This window comes from Micropterus dolomieu, linkage group LG21 (assembly GCF_021292245.1).
Source record: "Micropterus dolomieu isolate WLL.071019.BEF.003 ecotype Adirondacks linkage group LG21, ASM2129224v1, whole genome shotgun sequence".
Taxonomy (NCBI): Eukaryota; Metazoa; Chordata; class Actinopteri; order Centrarchiformes; family Centrarchidae; genus Micropterus; species Micropterus dolomieu.
Window position 1 is genome coordinate 15,722,874 of NC_060170.1, and position 17,073 is coordinate 15,739,946.

Consider the following 17,073-nt stretch of genomic DNA (forward strand, 5'->3'; position numbering starts at 1 on the left):
AGTGAGCGGTGGTGTGTCCAGGTGTGCTGCATGAATGATTAGTCATTCACGTAAGTCATGTGTGGACCGCACCACATGCTGTATGTGCGCAGCTAACATTTCTGAGCCCTGTTTGTTTTGGTGAAGTCCGTCTGTCTTAAAAAGAGACATTCTTTGCCAGAAAATATTAAAATTATCCACATAAAACACACGGTGAGCCCTGCAGGCGGACTGGAGCCAGTCGTGGAGGCCAAGGAGTCTACTGAAGCGGCCAGCACCGCGACCAACTGTGGGAATGGGACCAGAGATAAAAACGGACTTTCCACACTGCTTTAAAAAGTAAAAAAGACGGTTAAAATCTGATTTTGTCAGCTCAGACTGCCGAAGAGCTGTGTCATTTGTTCCGACATGGACTATCACTCTTGTGATGGAGGACGGGAGCGACGGCATAAGGTCCTGGAGTTTTTTTAAAATGTCAGTTCAACTCAATTTTATGAAAAATACATGAACATTATAGAAACGTTCTAGGTGAAATGCAGACAGACATGCAGCAAAATGGTAAACTCTTCAAGTTTCATCCCCCCAAAAATTAATTTTTTTAACTGTCCAAAAAGTGGGTAATCTCCATAATTAAATCTCCACCCACAGAAAGTGATAAACCAAAACAGAATAAAATGAAAACTGTCTCCTAAACAACATCAAGCAAGCAGACTGTTAGCAGACAATGTAACAAATTTAAATGTTTCATGTTTAAGAGATTTGCTAATGTTCCTACAGTATGCACCTTTAGAGTAGCGTCACTGCATTAAAGCCCAGTGGATTGGTGAACATGAGCATGCTGTGTGTATTTTACTGACATCAAGTTCAGTGAACTTTGGATACTGAAGTTTAAAACAACTTAAAACAACCAGAAAGTACAAGCTAGCAACAGAGAGGACAAGAAACCAAATAAGTTTATGTCTGTGTGTCACTGACCTCTATCCAGAGGAAGTGAGGGATGACATCAGGTGCACATGGTGCAGGTTGACTCTCCTCTGAGACAGCCAGAGGGCCGGCCTCTACCTTGGCCTCAGAAAACAAACCCATCTTCAGCTCTACTGTCATCTGCCAAGCTCCTGCCATCTCACGCATGAACTAGGCAGACAGAAAAGAGAAGATAAGAATGAATCTATTATACAATATATCTTGACCAAGACACACATTCATGTAACTAATTATTCATATGATTTCATGAAAAGTGATAAATAAACATACTGGCACTTCCACACCGTTGTGTGCAGCCAGGAGCCATTCCCAGCAGGCAATAGCAGTTTCCATGCCATGTTCTGTAAACATCTTCAGAGGAGACCAACACAGATGGTGCAGGAGCTGAGGATCGCAGTCTGAAAGAAAAAATATTGAAATTTACCATAACTGAATTGTATGAAAAAAACAGCACTATTGCTGAAAGATGATAAATATAAAATCAAATGAAGCAGAGCTGCTCACTTTTGGTAGTTATGAGCAGGGCGGCCATCTTGAACATGACCTGGGTGAAGCCCTCTGGGTCTTTTCTGTCCAGAGCGCTGGTCATCTGATGGATCATCATCTTGCTGAGGTCTGACTGGCTGTGAGTCGCCTCTGAGAACTGGATCATACCAGCCACCTGGACAGCACATAAACAGACAAGTATTAATCATACTGTATGCAGAAAGTCCAGGAAAGTCACATCAATCTTTATAATATTAAGACTTCACCTCTCCTGTGTAGCGGTTCCGCAGGTTTAGTGATGCCATGAAGTTGGAGTAGTCCTTCTTCACACACGCTGGTCTCTCTGTCAGCTGGGTGGTCTAATGAACAACACAGTTTCGGAGCCGCTTAGGGCCAGGACACAGTCGCAAGCTAGGAAAGTAATATACGTAACACTTCTGGATATCCTAAAGGTATCATGCCTGAAACCTGTCTCTCTGCATTTAGTGTTTAGACCAACCTGAGGGAAAGCAGCCTACGGTTGGCCACATGGTGGAGGACAGCACCAGCATAACCAGTTAGCCAAATGGGCAACCAGCCAACCAACCCACCCGTCCATTGCAGGTAAGTAACCAGGCAACCAGCAAATCCGTAAACCAGGCAAGCAACCAGGTAGGCAGTTCGGTGCAGTTTAATAAAGATAAAATACAACAAATGAAGCAAATGAAAAGACAGATATAGCAGAACGCTTGATCCAGAACACATAGGAAATGCATAGCAAGCAAAATAATATCACACAGACTAATAAGCACGCACACATGGACATATAGGGCTGTAAACAACTACAGACAGGGGACTGATTAAAGGAAACACCTGAATAAAGAGAGTGGAGAAACATTTCAAATGCAGATGCTTCTATGCACCAGGTCTCACTGAATACTTGTGAAAAACGACAAACGTGTAAGACAATGCTCTCCACCACCATAACACCAAATTATATATATATATATATATATTTATCTTCAAATCTATTTAGTGATGTCTGTGACTGACTCTGGTGCTATTATGTCCTTTTGTTATGTCTGGCTCTGGTTCTTTCTTTCTTTCTTTCTTTCTTTCTTTCTATCTGCTGCACTCAGGTCTCTTGCAAGAGATCCTGACCTCAATGAGAGGACCTGATTAACTAAAGGTGGTATATATAAATGAGGGAACATCTTGTTCATCCCTCCAACAGAGTTCCACAGACTTGGCAAGGAGCAGTGAAGCTGTTCTGGTACTGGCACTTTATGTTGAGTTTGGTTTTTCCTTTAAATTGTCACCCATTTGTAGATTCCCAGTGTTTACAGAGCAATAATACATAAAGAAAAAAATAATAAAACATATTTGCATGAAGGATACAAGACACTTCTGCTCAGTGTAAACAAAACTGCAAAGACTTTGACAAAGCAACTAAAAAGCACATTTGTTAACGTGTTAGACATGTTGGACAAATGTTAATAAGCATCAAATCAACAAGTCTGTAAGGCCGATGGTAGCACACAATAACTTATTGCATCCTCAATGCTCTAAAAGGGCTTGTGTTGTGGTTTTTTATGATTTATGTCTAAACAATGTTTCACACAATCCACTATGTTAAGGGGACAGCCTGACACTTGTTCTGCAGTCTTTGAATACTAAAATGTGACAGGTAGCTCAGACCACATCATTAATTTGGGATGTGTAAATTTGTCTAAATTCAACCTGCCTTTAATCTGGGAAAGGGTTTGTGTGCAAACCTGCAGGGATACCAGCATGTGTGTGTGTGTGTGACTCACGCCAAGCGTAGTACTCTGTCTGTTGTAGCCTGCAAAGTGCAATATGCTCTCTGTGGCCATGGCCAGGCCAGTATGCTGGGACAGTCCTGAGACCCAGTTCTGATGTTTGTTCAAGTACTCCTGCACAAGACATGACATTCAGGTAAGATATAGGAATGGACCAAAATACAGAAAGGGGGGAAAAGAAAAGCAATAATGGAACAACAATGACAAATATCCTCTATAGTCAAAATATACAATGATGACTTTTCTTATACTTGCTTTCAGTGCAGCCACTTTTGTTAGTTTTTTCTTAACTAAAAGTAAGCAGTAGTTACAATTAAATGCACTCCTTTAATTGAGTGTGTGTTAACCATCTCCAACTCCCCAGTTCTGTAGATATTTATGATGTCAAAGAAGAGATCTCTACTATGAGGAAACATAAAGGTATAGAAATTCACCTGTAGGTGGGACTTTGTGACTGAAGGGGCCCATTTCATTGCCTCTTTCAGGATCTCACCACAGCGAGCAGCAAAGTCTTTCACTATGCTCTACAAGGAGATGAGGAAACCAGGATACAATAATTTATGAAATAAAGAACATAAGTGTTGTAAGACAGTTAATGTCAATAAAATGTAATTTGTAAAACATCTCATAAAAACCAAAACAAAGGATTATTTAACTGATGAACAGATTTAACAATCCAAAAAGAACGGAGTAAGAAAAAAGGCCACTTCTGTCTTTAAAACAAATACTGTGCTGTCCTCTAGTGGTCATAAGTGTACTAACAGTTCAAACTCACCTCTCGGGCCTCATATGTATCAGGAACAGTGATCCTGTAGGGGGTGTCTGGAATGTCATAGTATGGTTGATCCTTGTGGATGTCCTAAATAAACAGAGAAGATATTTTTGCAACCGAAACATATAGTTGCACATATCTATACACTGCACCAAAAGAGATACAACACAATTTTATTTCCCACCCCTAGATGTTCTTGTTCACTATAGGGATTCAAACTAACAACCTGGGTTGTTCACACCTGCCCTCCACTGATACTTACAGCACTTAATGACAGAGAGAGTGTCTGCAAGATGTCCAACATGGTCTTCAACACACGACCGCTCCAAAGCAGATGGGGGAAACTAGTAGAAGTAACATATATGACAAACAGGAATAATACTGTGTAAAACAGGGGTTTTCAAAGTCTGAGACTGCCTCATACCAAGTTACGGAAACGGCACCCCGTTTACTTGGTAAGTTCGCTCAATTCCTGGATGCATATGGGATCATGATTATATCTGATCCCAAGACCCTCAACATTTGAGCCAAAATAGCCTAATATTGCTGTTTGACATAACTTCTGACTACACCAAATAGTTTTAAAAAAGATTTTTCCTGAGGCATTTATTAGTTTATGCCTGATTGGGGGGGGGGGAAGTTCCCCAAAACTACTGTATCTCTGAACTCTCACACATGTAGGCTATTCTATGTGATCTCCTTTTGATAACTAATGCAATAAGTAATGTAATATTGTTTCACTTCCATTCACTGAGCCTCCCCTGAAACTGTTTGGAGCCCCTCAAGGGAGGCATGCCTCACACTTTGAAACATGACAGGGAAAAATTTAGGCTGACGAGGTTCTTGAATCATTTACACTCACGTCTCAGCCAAACCAGAGAGATATTTGTCAGCCACTCTGCGGATCCTCTTGTGAGTGTGGTTAAAGTTGACCAATAAGAATTGGGCATGACGCTCCAATTCCTCCTCGTGCGCTTTGGTCTTGGGCTAAAAACATGAGAAATATACTTTGGTATTTATTGATATTGAAGAATAAGACATACGGTCAACAAGACGTCTAAGGCTTTTGAAATTGTTTACTACCCAAATTTTAGAAGAAACCATGCTACCTAACCTTCTCAGCCATCATTTGGAGGAAGACATCAAACACCTTATCACCAACACATATAATACACAGCATCATGCCTGTGAAGAAAAACACATGAATTTTAGAAAATAATCAGCATGAGTAAAAGAATGGCCAGAGGTGAAGAGGTGTAAAACCCTCACCAGATTTGTCTTTCTGGATGGCTTTGTCTTCAAAGTATCGAAACATGACCTGGAACCTGTCGGGATCGTTCGATCGCAGCATCCTGAAAGAGTGCAGTAGGAAAGACAGAAATACAGTTTTGTAATCTGACCTCATAATATACAAATAATTAACAATGTAAAGTGTAAAGGAGCTGACCTCATGTATTCTAGTCTGTAGACTGAGAGCAGGTACGTGGACATGGCAAAGTCTAGCTTGTTAATGAGGGCAGATACTTCAGGAGGTGGGTCAAGGAGATTGCTGATGGTTGCCCGCAGTTCGCTCAACTCTGCCTGAAAAACAGAAATAAATAATTTAAAGATTAGTCCTGGACTTTTAAGAAGTATTTTCACAACCTTACTACATTTTGAACACTGTACCGGCGTGACTGTATCATTTTTCAGGGCAGAGTTGTATTGCAGTTCGGAGCGAAGGGGTTCCCCACTGGGAAAGGTGAGAAGAGGAGACTTGGTGGCAATCTCACACACACCTTCATACCACTCTTCTGGCCAAAGCCCTGAAAAGACAAAATATATATCCAGAAATGAGGGAGCACTGGACTGTAATGACTGACACTGATGTTGGTATGCTCATATCTGTAATCTGAATTAATCATTTAGACCTGTGAACATAGCTGTGTTGATACTGGGGATAGAAAAAAATCAACATCCATCTCCATCTTATTTAATGAACCAAAACATTTCTAGGAATCGCTAACCCTTTGGTATAAAATAAATCTCCGTAATTATTTAAAGGTGCATTTACCACAACAACTTATTGTAACTTCTCTTGCCATAGCCTGGACAAACAACTCTGAGAAAATAGGACCTACAAATGAAGGCAGTGGGCCTTGATGTTTTGAAACTCGCAAAACTTCAACACTGAACAGGGAAGAAAGTTTGTGATGCGGCAAAGCTACTGACTTGCACCTTTAAATATCAGCTCCCATTCATTTTATGTGCTATAGTGCAAAAGTTTCTTCTACTTTCTACTAAACATGTAGCATACTAAAATCGGTTCATCCCTTGCTCACCTGATCCTTCCACAGCAAAACCCATGACCACAGAGTACAACCAGAAGTCCCTGAACAGCTTCTGGAGACGGGGCTTTGCCTCTTTGATTGGAGGGAGTCGCCTGGTCAACTGTGAGTTTGAAGAATGGCCACAGGAAAAGGGATTAATGATCCATTACACAAATTATCACATTCTGTTGTGAGGGAAAGGAGTGGTAAAATAGAAACTCCTTCAAATACAAATAGATAAAATCTTTTTGGATATGCTGCACACTGGATAAAATAAAGACATACAAATAATATAAACAAACAGCAAACTATCTCTTACAAGACTACTAGCCCCTTAATAGTTAATTAATATTAAATGTTATTAACAGATAACCTGAATTGTGAAGAGTTAAAGACTTTAGTCGGTCACAGCACTTTTTGTTCTGTTTGATCTGGTCTATTTGTTCAGGAGGAGCCCACATCAAAGTTCAGTTTTGTATTCAATTCTCTGCTCCTAGTCCTACAAACAGACGCAACACAGCAATTCCCGCCAGCACACAGTAAAGGTAAGACATGTTACAGACTGTTAGACACTGCTATTAAGAGAATTTAAAATATTTTGTATTTTTAGCCAATGAAGACATGATTTCATTGCTAAATTCAATCAAATCTACTAAATGTCAATAATATTATTAATTATATGCCCATTCCTTCTGCCTCAGCCTTTAGGATGTGGGTCATCACAGTCATCTCTGTGGCCTGCCTGCTTGTCAGTCCATCTCTGGCTGGTATCAAAGACCTCGGCTCTCACTTTACTGACCCTCAACCAGACCCCAGAGGCTTTGAAGGGGGGGCAGTGGATGTAGAGGCCATCCCTTTGGCGTTTCACAAAGAAAACACTGTCACCAATGACCTCGTTTTCGATGGCTTTGAGGATGAAGATTACATTGATTTTGATAAGATTCTGGCTGCGGGCAGTGACGACTACATGTGAGTATTAACTGTTGTAGTGGAGTATATCAAAAACAAAAAGCTGAGAAAAGAAATTGGGGAAGTAATGACGTAATACAGTGAAAGAAAGGACTTGAATATGATGGGCCATAGGTAAAAGACACATTAACTGGTGCCAACTCAGTTTCCAAATCTTTATTTTCCCTATTCATTGCTGGGAATATCTATATGCCTAAGTGTACATAAACTGTGTAAATAACAGTGTGTCTATAAAATGTTAAAAATCAGTAATTAACAAAACAACTACTGTATAATGCAAACAGTGATTTTACTTGTTAATGGCTGGATGATGAGTTTGATATTTTTCAGTGAAGGGGATGAGATAGATGAGATTGCCACACCTGCCCCAGACATTGACATCTTTGCCGAACCCTCCGACCCAAAGATTCGCCGTGCCAAACTCTTACGGCTATTCCACGGTCGGTCCCGCCTTCAACGGCTCAACACAGTTAATGCCCATTTCGGTTTTAACCTTTATCGAAGTATTCGTAACGATGTCAACCAGAGTGACAACATCCTGCTGGCACCTGCTGGGATCTCCATCGCTATGGGGATGATGTCTTTAGGGGCAGGACCTGGAACCCATGATCAGATCTACAAAGCTCTAAGATTCGCAGAGTTTGTCAATGCTAGCCATCACTATGACAACACGACAGTGCACAAGCTCTTCAGGAAACTGACGCACAGGCTCTTCAGGAGGAACTTTGGTTACACGTTGCGCTCTGTAAACGATGTCTACGTAAAGAAGGATGTCTCAGTGAAAGAAGCTTTCCGTGCAGAGACAAAGGCTTATTATTTTGCAGAGCCACAGTCGGTGGACTTCAGGGACCCTGCCTTTCTGGAAAAGGCCAACCGTCGCATCCTAAAACTGACCAAAGGGCTGATCAAGGAACCGCTCAAGAGTGTGGACCCAAATATGGCGCTGATGCTGCTCAACTACCTGTACTTCAAAGGTGAGTGAAAGTAGAGACACACGTGCCTCCACCTACTTTCAATTGATGCGTATGATTTCAATGTAGCAGAATTTGGGAAAGTTAAATTACAGCAGCTTTGTTTAATTATTTGAATCACAATGTTAACATATGAGTCTTTGACTTTGTGTTTGAATAAAAAAGGTACATGGGAACAAAAATTCCCCAAAGAAATGACTCACTATCGCAACTTCCGAGTTAATGAAAAGACAAATGTACGTGTGCCAATGATGACCAACAAGGGGAACTACCTGGCTGCTGCCGACCACGAACTGGAGTGTGACATCCTACAGGTGTGTGGCCTCACATTCGTTTGAAAACGTAAATTGGCTTCTGACGAGTGGAACGCTCTTTCAATCGACCCATAAACAAGTCAACTGAGCTGCATAATAATAATGTAAGCTTTTGTTTATTTTCAGCTCCCATACACAGGACAGATCAGTATGCTCATTGCCTTGCCCAGAAAGATCACTGGCATGAGGACCTTGGAGCAGGAGATCTCTCCCACTGTTGTCAACAGGTGGCTCAAAAACATGACAAACAGGTCAGCAGCATTCTCCTAAAAAACTAATAAACAGCAAGAAATGTTTTTTCAGTGGCAACTCCTTTATAGTTAATGGATTAAAATGCTGAAAAGATTTAGATCTAATGGAGATTTAAAAGCTATACCAAGATAAAACTTTTCTATGCGTCCCTTCAGGACTCGGGAGGTGGTGTTACCTCGATTTAAATTGGAGCAGAACTATGACTTGATTGAAAATTTGAAGGAGATGGGCCTCACTGACTTGTTCCAGGAGAGTGGAGATTTCTCTGGAATGACTTCTGAAAAGGTTGCTATGAACTGGGTGAGTAGGACTAAATCAGTCAGTCATTTTATAAAAAAAATTATAATAATTGAACATCAAAATGAAAGAAAGGGTTGTTGGTCATTTAGTCACCTGGACATCTTTTCTACTGCAATCAATAATCCCTACAAACTATTTCAAAATAATGATGGCCTTTTAACCTCCACAGCTGAAGCACCAGGGAACCATCACTGTGAATGAAGAGGGGACAGAGGCCGCTGCTCTGACCCAGGTGGGCTTCATGCCCCTCTCCTCTCAGATCCGCTTCACTGTGGACCAGCCCTTCCTCTTTCTGATCTACGAGCACCGCACAGACTGCCTTGTGTTCATGGGCCGGGTGGTCAATCCTTCACAGAGCTAAACTTGACCACAAAGCCCTTCTAAACAGCTAATCTATTCCCTACAAAGTCCATGTTGGTTTCAACTTCCAGCTAAAACATTCCTGATTTTAATAGCTGGAGTTGTTGTTTTAATAGGCAGTTACATCTATTAGTACAATATGTAAATGTAACATCAAGTAATGAGTCTTTATGTGTATGTAGTCTCTTACAGAAAATTCAAACTTCTCCCGCATGTTTCTCAAAGTGTTGTGAGTCTGCTGAGAGTATTTAGGCTTGTTTTCTGTCTGTTAATGTTTTATCTTAAACCTGACATTATATAACTGTCATTACCCTAATGTCGTACTGTAATAATTCCAGAAAGACTATGGAAACACGGATACCACAGGAAAGGGGATAATAAAATATTATATAACAATACTAGACAAGTTTCTGTCAGACAAGTGTTACATTAATTTTGTTATTTGGGGAGCATTTTCATGAAAGAAATGTATCTTATCTTATTATGAATTCATTGTAATGAATATATAATTATAACACAATATTATAATTATTAAGCGATTACTTCAAACTATGTAAAATTATTAAAAACTATTATTACCTCAATACGACGACGAAAACACTACTAATTGGTACACAATTGTAGGACAATTTACGATTAATAGTTAACAGCTAGTTAACTAGTAGCTAAGTTAATAGTAATTAGTAATAATGCTATATAATAATATATCTTAAGAAAAACTAGATTGTATGATAGTAACAACATTCAGCAGTGAACTGGTGACACAGATGTTTGTACTGCAGCTAACGGTAAATATTTGTTTATAGAGTTAAATGCTAACTAACCACTCGGACTCTTCTGACACAATCAAATACTTGTGTTGATCATTTAAATGTGCTCTATTTGGGTATTCTAACACAAATTCTCATCTTAAATAAATGGGAACTGTCTTCAAAAGGGCAGCTGTTTGTGCAGACATCACATACTCACCACAGCAATCACTGGAATGAGGACTCCGAGATTTCCAGCACTACCTGATGCCTACGGGAGATAAAGAGCCCTTACCAACTTACCAACACTGCTGTTATCAATTTCCTGTTGTGTTTAAATGTTTACGCGTTAAAGCACGTACCTTCAGTGCTGGTCCCTTATCTGAGGCCCTCTCGCTGGCTCTCTTTCCTTCCAGGCCCAGCTGGACAAACAGTTCTAAAAGGTTCACCATGAGTTCGTCCACGAGTGGCTCCCCCTGCAGGTTGGCTGCAATGTTGGCCAGCGCATTTATCACTGCCAGAGAGCAGTGTCTTGGGGTGGAAAGACAGCACAGATTGAGACAACACTCAAACTCAATGTAGAAACAAATGTGCAGTACAGAAGACCAACAAGAGATTTTACACAAACACACACACACACACACACACACACACACACACACCAGGGGAATGTGCATTACTATTATTGTCTACTACTGCTGACCACTTAGCAGCAGTGAGCAAAGAGCAACAATTATAAATATTTTCCCAACTACATTTCCTGCTTCTACTGTATACAACAACAGTACCCTTGTGCGACTAGTACTTCTGTGAACAGAGTGAGAGCAGGTGCTGACCTGTAACCTTGATCTCTGTAGTCTTTGGTAGCAGAGTAGACCACTGAACTGGCCTTCACACTGATCTGCTGGAACAGGTTCCACACCTCCTGATAGATGTATTGCTACAAGACAGACAGACAGAAGTAAGACTGTACAGGCACTAATCAGTTAAACTCAAGATAGATCATAAAATGCTTTTATTTCATATTTGTTGCTTAATTTGTTTCTTACTTGGTATATATTACATTTACAATTTTCTCAAAATCAAAAATCCCATTATTAGGGATGAGCAAATAGGTAAGGTCTGTATCAGGACACAGGAAAGCATTTTGTAAGTGATCTGTATCTGCTGTATAAGGTCAGATCCTTTTCCAGTCCTTTGTTAATTGTAGTCTATTGCATTCTGGGTACACTTGTGGTCTAAAACATGCCATTACACACCAATGAGGGCGTTGACTAGAATACTAGAACCTATTCTTTATGCACACTGTACTGAGCAAGTAAACAGCAGCCAGCAGGTTTCCAGTAATTGCAGCCTGCCAGAAAAAAAGAGTTACGCTGCTTCTATTTAAGCAATAGTAATACAAATTCATTGAATATAACACAGTTATCAAATAAATCTGCACACCCTCTCCTACTATACCAATGCTTTACACTTATGAATGATCCCCTGGTCGTTATGTACTTCCCCAATATCTCTTTTTAGGCATAAATGTATAAAATAATGGAGGCATGATTCACTAAAAATGTCTTTTCATTGTCTCTTTCAACTCACATTTCCTGTAATGACCATGCAGCCAAGCTGGTCGATGATAAGCACATCCAGCTGTGACGGAGGCTGGCAGAACTTTTGCTGAAGGATTTGTAAGATGTGCTCCATGACTTTAGGAGTGTCTCTCAGAGCCACTGCAATGTGGCCCAGCGCTCGAATGGTGTGATCTGGGATCAGATGGGCATCCCTGGCAGAAAGACAAGTTTTATTTTTAGAGTAGCTAATCATCAGTGTTAGGACTTGAAAACATTCAGGATGAAAACAAGCCACACTGTAGCTTGCTTTTCCAACCAGAAATGTGGCTCACTTGTCATTCTCCTGTGAAATGTATAGGCGGTTGGACAGACTGGCCAGAAAGGCCTCCACTATCACATTATCCATGGTCAGACCAGCTTTCAGACATCTGATACATAAGAGATACAACACAGAGCTTAACAATGGAAGTTAAAAAAATAAATAAATAAATTGTATTTTCTAATCACAGCTATGCCACCTGTTTTTGTCTGACCTGCATATATTGTCAATGGAAATGTCTCTGAGCTGCTCGTACATCGACGGCTGGTCTTTCCTGTTTGACAGGACGTTGAAGGTGGACTGAGAGTGCTCATTGGTCACATTTATCCTAATTTCTCCTGTGCCTTAAAAAAAATTATTGAATGATAACAGCAAAGACAGAATCGAAGTTAATCATCAATACAAAAAAAATTTTTAAAACATTATATGATCCTACACAGAAAAGAAAAAGGCTGATTGTAGTGCTAAATCTAAAATTCAAAGCATGTTAAATTAGCAGCTAATCTATGAAAAAGTACTACACAGTGGAGGACAACACAGAAAAAAAATCAGTAACTTGAATTGCATTTCCATTTGTCTGTTTTTGTAGCTGCTCATCAATAAACACACTGTTCAGATCAATAGTAGATGTGAGCTTAATGTGACAATGACACTGTTACTGACGTATATTTGTCACGGTATCATCAGCCACAGCACTCTTGTCCAATTTAGTTCTGGATCTGATTATTTGTGCTATATTTGGGATAAGTAAGTTCCTTCTGGGTGTATCGTAGATAAACTCAAAGTTTTAGGAAAATGTTATATTTTGTTTTTGTGTTAACTGTGAAATATCAATTTGGATTAGTTAAATATTACATTTCAAAACATCAGCCATTGTATAGCCAGTGTCAGACTCACTCCTCTGCTTTTAATCAGGATTTACAGATATACCTCATCTGACTTATAGGAACTGGTACTGCCATGAATCTGTGAGGACTTAACAGCATCAAAAATTAAATTAGAACAATGTTTATTTGCATAAATACCCTTAAGAACAATATCCTTATTATGAGCTTAAGTATTTTACATAATAAAATCATAATGCTGTAAAATAAGGGAGTTTTCAGTCTTAGTAAGTAATTAGTATATTAAATTATTAGTATTATATATTGAAAAGCCTGCTAACAGCCACTCAACTCTGTAACTATTAACTGCATTTTATTGGTTTTGCTTTGTACACAAATATCTGCTTTTAATTTGTTGCTGACAACATAGTGCGTTTGTATAAGATGTACTAGTGTGTGAGTGTGATGTACTATGTGTGTGTGTTTTATGGGTCTTGCCTTGTTTGTCCAGTTAACTTATGTGTATACTGTTTTAACTGTGACTACTGAGGGACTACAGAGGAAAATTAGCTGTAGGCGAACTATGGTACAATACATCAAATGGTAACATTTAAGTTAAATATTGTACATAACTCCTTACAAATAAAATATATAAATAAGTATATTTACCTGTGTTGTACTGGCTGTGATACTTGTAAAGTTTTATAAGAACAGGGGAAGGAACCACCAGGAAATCCCTGAGAGAGGTTGTGGCAGAGTGAGCAACTACAGGAAACCTCTCACACAGACGCCCCAGGCCCTGAAACAGAAAGGGAAACAATAAGAGAAATTTAAAAATGAATACCTAATAAATAATAGAACTTCATGACATGAAACACAGGTCTGGGTCAGCTTCAAAACCAGACAAGCATGTCCCTTACCAACCTGAACCATCAGGATACCTGATGCTCACTTTTAGTGAAGTAAGTTTCTAGACAGAATCCGATGATCTAGTGCATTTTGATATATTTCACTTCTAGCTGAGCAAATATCTTGGTGCTCTTTCTACCTTGTAGCATTATACCTGTAGGCAACAGATGAGCAGGGGCATGTGAGCAATGATGACTTTACTAGAGGTTTTCGACTGCAGCTTCTCTGACAGTTTGGTGCACAAATTCTCAGCTCCTGAAAAAAAAAAACGCACCAGGAAGAAAAAGTGATGCAACCAAAATAAATGAAAACATATCCAGTATCCCTCTGATTATAACATCTCAACACAATGCTCTGCTCACACTCTGCAGCAATTGATTACCTTGCTCATCTTTGACGGCCCACACCATGAGATCCACGCAGGCAGCATTGGCTTGGCAACGGAGTTTGAGGGGACTCTGTTCACCCAGCAGCCCGCTCGTGTCATGAAGTATTCGCTGCAACTCTGATTGACTGCTGCTAAACTGTTCCAGTACAAAGTCGTGCACTTCCCGTACAAATGCTGGCTGCAGGGCTGAGAAAGATGCAGAGAGCATGAACATTTGTCAAGCAGTCTCTCTAATGGACTAGAAAATACAACAGTAGCAATTTAATGCAGGCTTTAATGCATAATAAATAAGCTATTTATGATGCTTTACCTTTCATGTAGTATAGTGTGTCCCTCAGCATTTTGAACACACACACATAGAGCGGGTCACTGAAGGTTTTGTAACAGAGGTTGATTCCAGGATTAGACTTAACAACAAACAGAAGAGACAATGACAGAGACGATTATTTAACTGATAATGGCAGAATTTTAACTTTGAATTTACTGTTCACATTTTCTTTTGTACAGAGAGTGGTTATTTTATGTACCTCTGTAACTTCTGTCATAGTGGCATTCAGAGTTTCCAAAAAAGACTCGGAAACAAACTTCTTCACCTGTAAATTAACAATACATACCATCACTGGTAAAGTCGCAAAATACGCATTCAGGATGGGAGCCAAGAGAGGCAATATCTTGGTAAACAGATAGTGGGCTACTGTACCATGCCAAGGAGCTGTCGGAGCAGATCAATAGGCACCTCCACCTCGTTGTCTCCTGCTCCCAAGAAGAGAGGAGACATTGAGAAACTGGAGCTGACTGTAGAGAAATAGTAGTCAGGATCTACTGAGCTGCTGTCTGGCGGGTAGGCACCTGAAATGAAGGAGAGCAGAGACACAAAAGACATGTGATGAACTGGCTTTGATTCTGAAAACAAGCTGAAATTCAAAGTCAAATGAAGCTGAAGTGGAAATATCTAAATCAGATATAGGTTTGGCCACTTACAACAATCTGACTGCTCTGCTAACCCTTTTAACAGCATGACTACAGAGTCCAAACCAATATGAGCAGCAGGAAAAATGATGGATGGATTATCACTAAAAACACTGCTGGCATGGGACAGGGGACAGCAGTTTCTCAGTAAGATTACTGTACAGTAATTACAAAAAAGTATAACAGTTTATTTGACAATCTGGAGTGAGATGTAGGACCAATATAAAGAGTGAGATGTGAGTTTATATTTAGTTGGCTAAATAGGTATACAAATGATTTTAATTGTCATAAAGCACACACAGGCCTTAGCACCACAGACTACTTTATGAAAAGAAAACTGCCATAACTGATCATCTTTTCGGCTGGCAATGATAAGACAGGATGAGTTGACAGAATCCAGATTCACATTGGCAAACACAAATTTAATCAAAGCAGCTTATGTTTCTTGAGTTTTACCTTCAAAGTAATGCGGGCTAGGGGCTGTAGGAGAGCAGGGTGAGTGGCCTCCTGGATCTGTACAGACCTACATGAGACAGCACATTTTAAACGGTAACCAAACATTTAAATTTATTCATTTAGCTGACGCTTTTATCCAAATCGACTTACAATTGCTATACATGTCAGAGGTCACACGCCTCTGGAGCAACTAGGGGTTAAATGTCTTGCTCAGGGACACAATGGTGGATGGGTCACAGTGGGGGATTGAACCCGGGTCTCTCACACCAAAGGCATAGTCTTATCCATTGCACCACTGCCACCCCACAAACATAACAAAGTCTCAAAGAAAAGGACTTTCTCGCTCATTTACTTTTTATTTAAATTAAAGCACAAAGCATGGAAGAATATTCTATGTCTTGAATCCAACCAGCACTATACACACACCTGTGCAGAGGAATCCAGGTTGGTCCCGGTGTATCTGCGCAGAGAGTCACTTTGGCACACTGTAAGCAGTGAGGATGGCAGGATAGAACGAAAGTCATTGAAGGACCTGCGCCGCACTCCTTCTGTTTCCTCTGTGACGCAGCGGGCCTGGGGCGAATCTTTGGGGAACAACTTAGACAACAGGGCTTCGTCCGTGTTGCTGTAGCGGCCAAATGCTCGAGTCATGCCGAACAGGCTAGGGACAATATACCTGCACAGGTAGACTAGAGCCAAAAGAGCATTTATGAGGCTTTTTGAAGGACTGGTGTTTTGCACTTTGTTGCCTGTGTGTGTGTGTGTGTGTGTGTGTGTGTGTGTGTGTGTGTGTGTGTGTGTGTACCTTTATCATGATTATCCGGTGTTTGGCACATGTCCTGGAATACCTGCATGACCTCCATTATACTGTTCAAGATCTGGAGGGGAAAGTAGAAACACTAACTTAGCACTCAACTGCAATGCACCCTAATGTAAGAATAATATCTTATCACCACTTTTTAATGACCTCTTGACGGGAGTCTGGGTCCCTCTGAGCCACATCTGCCAAAAGAGTCACTAGACAGAAGCTGAAGTTTTCTGCAACCGGGAGAAATTCTGAAGAGCAGAAAATGACAAAAACACAAATACAGTTAAATGCCACATACGTGTGCAGCATGAAAAATAATGTCAGGCTGGTTATATCAAAATTTGAAAAGGTTATCAAACTTTAAATGCTGTACAACAAAAGATTAACTAGTGGAACAGACAAACTGTAGTTCACAGTATGTTGTTCCAATGTCATATCTGGCCAACACAATTTTTCTTTTGAGAAGTGCAAGCTGGTGTCTCATGACACTGTATGGATGGATATCAATACTGTCTCAATATGTCTTGCGATAGTATTGAACAATAAATAAAAATTACTTCAGATACAACTGCACTGTTACAGCAGGTAAAC

General features: G+C 40.1%; 2 protein-coding genes across 3 annotated transcripts in view; one reads left to right on the forward strand and one right to left on the reverse strand.

Moving 5' to 3' along the window:
- Positions 1 to 17,073, reverse strand: part of pi4kab (phosphatidylinositol 4-kinase, catalytic, alpha b) — a 38,288-nt gene that overhangs the window by 15,336 nt on the left and 5,879 nt on the right. Inside the window, exons 14-34 of one of the 2 annotated variants that reach the window (XM_046033857.1) lie at positions 12,343 to 12,472; positions 12,142 to 12,237; positions 11,838 to 12,021; positions 11,081 to 11,184; positions 10,607 to 10,775; positions 10,465 to 10,515; positions 6,342 to 6,450; positions 5,689 to 5,825; positions 5,468 to 5,601; positions 5,290 to 5,372; positions 5,135 to 5,205; positions 4,883 to 5,007; positions 4,283 to 4,364; positions 4,024 to 4,107; positions 3,683 to 3,772; positions 3,243 to 3,362; positions 1,949 to 1,963; positions 1,716 to 1,808; positions 1,468 to 1,624; positions 1,234 to 1,361; positions 955 to 1,113 (exon numbers count right to left, since the gene is read on the reverse strand). In XM_046033857.1, the coding sequence (XP_045889813.1) occupies positions 955 to 1,113; positions 1,234 to 1,361; positions 1,468 to 1,624; positions 1,716 to 1,808; positions 1,949 to 1,963; positions 3,243 to 3,362; positions 3,683 to 3,772; positions 4,024 to 4,107; positions 4,283 to 4,364; positions 4,883 to 5,007; positions 5,135 to 5,205; positions 5,290 to 5,372; positions 5,468 to 5,601; positions 5,689 to 5,825; positions 6,342 to 6,450; positions 10,465 to 10,515; positions 10,607 to 10,775; positions 11,081 to 11,184; positions 11,838 to 12,021; positions 12,142 to 12,237; positions 12,343 to 12,472 (2,321 nt within the window). The remainder of the gene's footprint in view (positions 1 to 954; positions 1,114 to 1,233; positions 1,362 to 1,467; positions 1,625 to 1,715; positions 1,809 to 1,948; positions 1,964 to 3,242; positions 3,363 to 3,682; positions 3,773 to 4,023; positions 4,108 to 4,282; positions 4,365 to 4,882; positions 5,008 to 5,134; positions 5,206 to 5,289; positions 5,373 to 5,467; positions 5,602 to 5,688; positions 5,826 to 6,341; positions 6,451 to 10,464; positions 10,516 to 10,606; positions 10,776 to 11,080; positions 11,185 to 11,837; positions 12,022 to 12,141; positions 12,238 to 12,342; positions 12,473 to 17,073) is intronic. The other variant, XM_046033858.1, reaches the window with a different exon arrangement.
- On the forward strand, positions 6,833 to 9,893 carry serpind1 (serpin peptidase inhibitor, clade D (heparin cofactor), member 1). Its single transcript, XM_046033855.1, has 7 exons — positions 6,833 to 6,874; positions 7,031 to 7,298; positions 7,629 to 8,272; positions 8,435 to 8,583; positions 8,710 to 8,834; positions 8,991 to 9,135; positions 9,305 to 9,893. The coding sequence occupies exons 2-7, from the start codon at positions 7,039 to 7,041 to the stop codon at positions 9,494 to 9,496; spliced, it is 1,515 nt and encodes a 504-aa protein (XP_045889811.1). The 5' UTR covers positions 6,833 to 6,874; positions 7,031 to 7,038; the 3' UTR covers positions 9,497 to 9,893.

Excerpts from the sequence above, each read along its gene's own strand:
- serpind1 (XM_046033855.1), top strand. The coding sequence starts at position 7,039 with ATGTGGGTCATCACAGTCATCTCTGTGGCCTGCCTGCTTGTCAGTCCA. Across the intron at positions 8,835-8,990 it reads CTCAAAAACATGACAAACAG|GACTCGGGAGGTGGTGTTAC; the intron begins GTCAGCAGCATT and ends GCGTCCCTTCAG. Across the intron at positions 9,136-9,304 it reads AAAAGGTTGCTATGAACTGG|CTGAAGCACCAGGGAACCAT; the intron begins GTGAGTAGGACT and ends TAACCTCCACAG.